Raw genomic sequence first — 8,328 nt, forward strand, 5'->3', positions numbered from 1 at the left:
TTACTTAAGCACAGTACTTGAGTAAATGTAGGTACTTAGGTACTTTCCACTGCGCGTCTACCTTTGCTCTCCCCATCAACCAACCCCACTGCGTCCCTTTTCCACCAGGACACTACCCTCCCTATCTAGACAAAACATTGAGCAGCATGGAGCATTGGAGTTTGGAAGCCCTCTTTGGAAATCACGCAACGGTCCACGCAAACCTGTTTCTAAAGCCTATTCATACTATATATATAAAAAAACAGAGAGATGTGTTCGGGTGAGCGGTGAGTCGCTTATCACCGCGGCGTGACGTCATGTTGTAGTTTTCAGTGTTCACCTTATCACCTAATCAGATCAGTGGCCTTGTGGTTGAGTGTCCGACTGTCCGCCCTGGGACTGGGAGGCTGGGGTTCAATCCCCAGTCGGGTCATACCAAAGACTCTAAAAAATGGGACCCAGTGCCTCCCTGCTTGGCACTCAGCATCAAGGGTTGGATTGGGGGTAAGTCCCTGCGACATACTAGCGTCATGTCCAGGGGGTGTACTTGTACATCAAGCTGCCTCACGCTACAGAAACAGGAGATAGGCTCCTGTGCTATGGGCCTCATGGCTCGGCAAGGCTACTTATCACCTAAAACTGTTGTATTGAATAGGCCTTCAATTGCATATAATGCAGGGTGCAGCAGGACGTTGCGTTATTGATAACGAGCGCTTCCAAACTCACACTTGTAAAAAATGAACACCTGCACAGAATGTATTGACAGAAAAGTAGCTCTATGGTGGATTTTTATGAAACAAAAACTTTGCAGATAGAAAGAGGATCATTCAAGCTTTTTATACACCTGCAATGTTGGTGAGTTTAATGTCATTTAATACAATCATATAGGACTTTTTTGTTTGGATGTATGGGCTGTCATTTGCCAGTTGTTGTTTTTTGCCACTCAGTAGGCGTTCCCGCATAACTTCAGGGTACGATGATGTCATGTGCATACGCTTACAGCAACACCATTACTACTGCACAGCTAGTGTTAATTGAGATAAATTAACGTTCATGTTATAACATAATCTCTATGTGTGCCATGTCCAGGCGGGGAGAAAGAAAGATAATGAGAAAGATAGGACGATGGATGAGGAACACACTCTTTCACCGACACACACACACACTCCGCTTCCACTACCCACTGTTGTTCTATCTTGCCTCTAACTCACTATATAGATCTCACAACATTTAGGTTTGTGTGAGAGTGGGTGACGTCAGTAAAACCCTGACTCATGGAATCAAGTTCAGCAAAGGGCTCATGGAAGAAAAATCCCAATTCTCTGATCCATGGAGACTTCAAAATGAACCCATGCCATAATTGGCAACAGCTGTCAAATGAAACCCTGTTGGTTAAATGAATGGCCCTCATACCATGAAAGCACACGTCATCAATGTAGCTCAGACAAAAAAAAAAGAGAAAAAAGCATATCGTAAAAAAAACTCAACACATTTCTAACAAACCTCTCAAACAGAACTTTCTCCAGGCTTGTGGATCTATGCTGTATTATACGTGTATGACAAATAGAGCACAATAACCACTATCAGGACAAGGTCTCCCCATAGCAGAACCCGCTGATGAGGTCATCAGAGAGCGCCGCGCGCAGGCTAGTAGTAGCGTCAGAAAAATGATGTAATAACGGTGCGACTCACCCTGGATGCACTGCAGCGAGCCGTCCTCCGCCCGAATGGTAAACGTCTCCCCCGGGTTCACCTGCACCAGTATGACCTACGCACACACACACGTGCACGCACACGCACACACACACACACACACACACACACACACACACACATGTCAGCGAACACAGATCAGGTGAAATAAAGAAAAAACTTAGACAAGATTCAGGGAAATAAATAATCTGCCAGGACAAATAGCACTGTACTCTAGTGTGAGATGTTAAGTCAAGTTTCACAGGTTGCACGTTCATTCTCCCAGGTCGACCAGCCGGTCGCACAGAAAAGGGCACAGTTCACAAGAGTTGGATGAGGTTTTGGGCACGATAATAGTTGGATGCGATTTTACCACTCACATGGGGTAACAATCAACAACAATCTAAACACACCCAACCGGCATAAACCCAAGGCAGGACACACACGCGCATGCACACACACACACACACACACACCAACATACTGTCGTACACTAGCACATACTGTATATAAACATCTGGATAGAGTGAGACAGTGAGTCTTCACCAATACCTTCTCTTAAGACATTATGGTACGGTGTTGCATCTGTGTGCATTTGCGTGTGTCTACAAACATGCGCACGGCACGCATATATACGATGATTACGATCGCACATCTTACCGTCATATTCTCCGCATAAAGATCGTTGAGTGTGTACACATGGCTGTAGACGTGAAACAGGTGACCCTCCATTACACGCGCACACACACGCACGTACGCACATAGACATGTACACACACACCACCCTCACACACACATGCTGCCTCGCTCTACAGGTGTGCAGTTGTTAAATCCTCAGAGCCTGTGGTGCTCATCCTATATCGTCCACATGCTCTTCCATCTCAGCACCAACCTTCCCCTCTCCGTTACATACACACTTACACACACACACACACGCACACACACACATACACGCACACGTACACACGTACACACTTTCTCTCCCTCACAGACACACACATACTTCCTGCTCCTGTCTGCTGCGGCGGCTGCTGTTGCTATGGGAACCAGTGCCTAGTACAGGGCAACCCACATTTCCTAAGGACTGAGAAAACCCCTGTCACACACACACAAACACACACGCACGCACGCACACATGCGCACACTGTGTGTGTATAAACTTACATAAGCTGTTTAAAATACTTGTCAAACAGTCAAAAGATGGATTTGTGATGTTTTGATAAGAGAACACTATACTGATGTACGTGACAAATGTATATTATATGGTCTCACTTGCCTGTGTATACATTTGCACAAAGATACACACGCGCACACTCAGAGCAGGATGCACTAATGCAATGTGTGCACTGTGCAAGCACAGTCATAAAAACCCCACATACATGCACTAGAGAGACATACTGTACACACAGACATAAAAATACAACAAGACAACTGCATAATATATTTTTGTAAGTTTCATTGAAACTTACAAAACACCAAATACTGCAACAATGCACAACACTCAAGTAAATGTACTTAGTGAGTGTCCACCACTGAATCTATATAATCATTGGTCTAGCACTGAAACTGCAGGCTGCTACGGTGAAACAGGCTCCCTAACTGCTGCGTGTTACAGCCAAAGCCATCCCCTGAATGCTATGTGTCGCAGCCAAATCACTCCCACTGTGCTTCCCTCGGGGGCCGCGAGGACAGGCAGCAGGCGGTAAGAGCGACACACACACACACACATTCACACACACACACAGTCACACACACATCATCATCATCGCTTTTTTTCTCTATCACACTCGCACTGTTATAATCCAACTCTGTGACAGCCACTACGGCACCAGCCTTGTGTCGATTAAACCACAAGGCCATTTGAATGACTTTTGATCGTTCTGCTTTAGTCTGCTAAGAACACAGGCTAGTGTCTGGGAATCTGAAGAGGATCCAGTTGGCTCAGCAGAGTCTGATGAAGATCAGTCAGTCACACACAGGCAGGGGACGGGGAAGGGGGGCTCCCAGAGAGATTCTCAACCTCAACCTCAGGTCTGGGATCAGACCAATTAAGCCTTGCATTCAAGCTGTCTGTAAATGTGTCTTGTTTCTTTACTGACATGGTGCTTTACATTTACCCATTCATACCATAGACCGATGGCGGTAGAAACCATGAAAGGCACCAACCTGCACATCAGGAGCAATTAGGGGTTCAAACTTCAGAGTCTTGCTCAAGGACACTTCGATACTAACTCTGAACTTGGAACCTCATGGTTCCCATACAGATGTTCTACCGGCCACTCTACCCATGAGCCACTGTGTGTCTGCCTGCCTGCCTGCCAGCATCTCAGATTGAATGACGTGTGTGTGTACGTAGATGTGTGAGTGAGTGAGTGAGTGAGTGTGCGTGTTGGCTAACCACATTAAAAATGTCTATTGGCTCTTATACTGAATGATTCATGTGTATGTGTGTGTGTGTGTGTGTGTGTGTGTGCGTGTGTGCGTGTGTGTGCGCGCGTGTGTGTGTGTGTGTGTGTGTGTGTGTGTGTGTACGCGCTTTATGCGTGCAAGACAGTCACTTTAAAGAATGTCAGTGATTAAATTATGTTTGTTTGTGTGTGGGTGTGCATGTGAGTGTGTGCCCTTGTGTGTGTGTTCCTCGAACAAGGACATAAGAAGCCTGTTACTGTAATAAAAGGCTTGTCGTCACCTGTGGCAACGACAATTCGACCAATGGTTCACATGCAGAGTGACGACAAAGCAGTGTGTGTGCATGTCTCTTTGATGTGTGTGTGTGTGTGTGTGTGTGCGTGTGTGTGTGTGTGAGATTACTGAGGAATGTTGAAATGGAAAGGTGCATGCATCTGTGAGTTCCTTCAACAAGGGTATGTGTTCACATTCACAACGGAGGAGACGTGTGCAGGATTAAGCATGTACTCTGCGTGTGCGCGCACGCGCGCGCGTGCGTGCGTGCGTGCGTGCGTGCGTGTGTGTGCAGTGTGTGTGCAGTGTGTGTGTGTTTGAGTACCTGCTGCGCTGCGTCACCGTTAACCATATGCGGCATTAGTGGGACCTCCCCATTCAGGTGGGGGGGCGGAGCCAGGTCCAGCGGCATCTGGTCTGTCATCATCATTGTGACGTACATTCATGGAGAAATTCACTGAACTGCCCTACCTGGAAAGTACAGAGAGAGAGAGAGAGAGAGGGGATTTAACATCATTCAAACACAACGCGTACACATTATGGTAGAGATTACGAGGAGAAACTAAATGTGAAACCGAAAGGATGATAAAGAACAAAAGAGAAAGCGGAAAAAAAGAAAGAAAGAGAGAGACCAGTTGGCATGTTATAGCATGCACTTAAAGCACAGGGGGAGGGGGGGGGTTGAGCACGAAGTCAAAGCCTGTCGTCATGAAAAAACAATACAGAACGACTGCTAAAACGGAAAGGATTAAGACCAGTTTGGAGGATAAATTAAAAATAGATTTCACTGAATGTTCATAGTTTTAACACAATAGATGAGTCAGGATAAATGCACCTGGCGTTGTCTCCGAAAATAGCGCACCATTACGTTGAAACGCACGCACGCACGCACGCACGCACGCACGCACGCACACACACACACCCACATCAGGACAAACTGTGCATGGGGCTGATGGTGTTGACAGAAAAATAAACAGATGCGCTAAAGCGGGAGGAGGCGGTTTCTTTTACTGAAATAACTGTAAAAACTAAAAAGAAAAAATAGAAAAGAAAAGGCCAGAGCCTGGCTATTCATATTTAGTGGGAAATAGCAAAGCTTTATCTAATTGGCATGCAACAGGGTAAGAATAGAAAAGTAGCTGACATGTGTTCAATTGGTTGTTTTGGCCCAGGTCTAAAGCCTAGCGGGAAAAAAAAACACAGACGCTTATGCACGCGCCACACACAAACCACATAGATAAACATGTACCACCACTGCCACAATTCCAATACACGTATGTCACCAGTATTACGTACACGACTGGAGATGATATGGGAAATTATATATTTATACGCATTACGCACGTGTACTTGCACACACACACACACACGGACACACGCACGCACGCACACACACACACGCAAAGTTAAAGGCAGCCCTTATGCACACTACACACATGTGACATGCACACACCATTATACTGAACACACACTACAAAGGCCAGCCAGGCTCAGTGCCAGCCAGATAGATGTTTGAATGATGTAGGGTAGGTGATTAAATGGAATCCTGTCGAGTGAAATCACACTTTAAGATTTCCTGAGTAATGTCTACAACTAATGGCAATAAGCGGCACTGCTGTTAACGTTAACGTCCATATATGGCCATGCCTCGTGACATCACACCTCCATATATGGTCACGCCTCGTGACATCACGCCTCCATATATGGTCACGCCTCGTGACATCACGCCTCATGACACGTCACGCCACCATATATGGCCATCTCCATATATGAAGATCACGACACTGACCTCATCTAACCCTGGATAGCCATACATGGAGAAGACTGGATCATCACCTATCTGCATATATGGAGCCAGCCAGCAACTCTACATCTGACCTCAAACCCTTAGATCTCCATATATGGAGCTGACCTGTTTTGATATTCCATATGTTGACACCCGTCCTTAGCTGTTCTGACATTCCATATGTTGATCTGACCTCATCAAACCCTGTACACTCAATAGAGTCCAATTACTAGAGTAGTAATAGTCATTGTTACTAGAGGAATTAATTAACAACAACAAAAGAGTTGCTGCCACCACATGAAAGACAAACATTCTAAAGTCAAAATGTATTATCGTACCCATAATATTAGCTACGATGTACATTCGTATGGAGGACGAAAACTGCCATATCTATATATGTATTAATAAAAAAAAGAAATCCAAAAAATGTCCATGAATTTATTTATTTTGAGATATGGCAGTGTTTTAACCGTATTAATGCCAGGAACGTGGAATTCCCCCCGCCTGTGCCAGAACGTAAAAATATGTCTTTCTTTAATCTGGTAATTAAAAACAATATATATAAATATATATTTTGCTTTTACTCACATATTAGACAGCCTACATACGGACCCGACATGCACGTGCGCACACTTATTAGTTATTTTTCTGCTCAAAATGAGCCAAAATCCAGTGTTTGGAAGGTTATTTTTCCCTCTTCTTACATCCGCGGACGAAAACATCATCGCCCATCTACCGCAGCCTAGAGTGTGTTAGGGGGCTACACTTCCTGGTTGCCCTGGGATCTCTTCTTCTACTGTGGTATTTTGCACATTTGACTGGCACTGGCCTCACAATCCCCACATATGTGTTGGAAGGGAAAGTAAGATCACCATTATACAAACAGTAATTTCCGTTACCAGTGAAATGTGAGGAAAATAAGGTGTTGATTCCAAAGAAGGATACAATTTTGAATTCAATAATTCTGTGTTGGATCCTGGAAACAAACAGCGACTCTGTGTGTGTGTGTGTGTGTGTGTGTGTGTGTGTGTGTGTGTGTGTGTGTGTGTGTGTGTGTGTGTGTGTGTGTGTGTGTGTGTGTGTGTGTGTGTGTGTGTGTGCGCGCGCGCGCGCGCGCGCGTGCGTGCGTGCGTGTGTGCACGACTAGACAGAAAAGCCTGTGTAAGCATGGAAACTGCTTCTCAAACATAAAACATGCATAGAGTGAGAATGCACACTAAGCTGACACACACACACAATATTCAGTGCCATTCTGACCTCACAAGCGTTACAGTCATTACTCATACAGTCATTCATGTATAACATGTACACACACACCCAATGACTCCTGACCAAGCACACTAGATCTTCACATGCACCTAACAGACTGTCTGCCCCGCTTCCAGTCTCTGTCTCTGTCTCTGTCTCTGTCTCTGTCTCTGTCTCTGTCTCACACACACACACACACACACACACACACACACACACACACACACACACACACACACACACACACACACACACACACACACACACACACACACACACACACACACACACACACACACACACACACACACACACACACACACTTTTGCAATGCCCAGACATTGGAGCAACCCATGCTTTGCAGGTCACCTCACCATGAGCCACTTCACAAGAAACAGAAGAACCACAACAAAGATATGACTGACTGAACACCTGGCTCTGCATGCGTGTGTGTGTGCGTGTGCGCGTGCGTGCACACTGCACACTGCAGGTTACACATAGTTCCTGAGAACATGACATTAGGATCATATGACAGATAATGACACATTACATATTTTAGGAGGTTACATCCTGCTGACTCACTGAACCACTTGCTGCATTTCTATGTCTAGACAGAAAAAGCAGATCTACAAGCTCACAGTGAGCTTGTAGACGTTGCCACACAGTTACATAACGTTCAGCTTAAACCACACAATGACATCAACCTCACGAGTGCCCTTAGCTGTTGTCCCTGAGGCTGTTGTCCCTGAGGCTGTTGTCCCTCAGGCTGTTGTCCCTCAGGCTGTTGTCCTTCAGGCAATGGTGGAACAAGTACTCTACGTAGCTGTTATCCCTCAGGCAAAGTACTCAAGTGTTTTACTTCAGCTAAAGTGTCAATACTGCAGTATAGAAAGTACAAAAGTATCTGTATCAACATGTACTTTAAAGTACCAAAAGTAAAA

General features: G+C 45.4%; 1 protein-coding gene across 1 annotated transcript in view; it reads right to left on the reverse strand.

Moving 5' to 3' along the window:
• The window catches only part of fndc3ba (fibronectin type III domain containing 3Ba), a gene marked incomplete at its 5' end in the record, with an annotated part of 122,265 nt that extends 117,470 nt beyond the window's left edge, over positions 1–4,795 (reverse strand). Inside the window, 2 exons of the mRNA XM_079528915.1 lie at positions 1,672–1,747; positions 4,679–4,795. Of these exons, the coding sequence (XP_079385041.1) occupies positions 1,672–1,747; positions 4,679–4,795 (193 nt within the window). The remainder of the gene's footprint in view (positions 1–1,671; positions 1,748–4,678) is intronic.
• Between the last annotated feature and the right edge of the window lie 3,533 nt (positions 4,796–8,328).

This window comes from Electrona antarctica (assembly GCF_951216825.1).
Source record: "Electrona antarctica genome assembly, chromosome: 18".
NCBI classification, from domain to species: domain Eukaryota; kingdom Metazoa; phylum Chordata; class Actinopteri; order Myctophiformes; family Myctophidae; genus Electrona; species Electrona antarctica.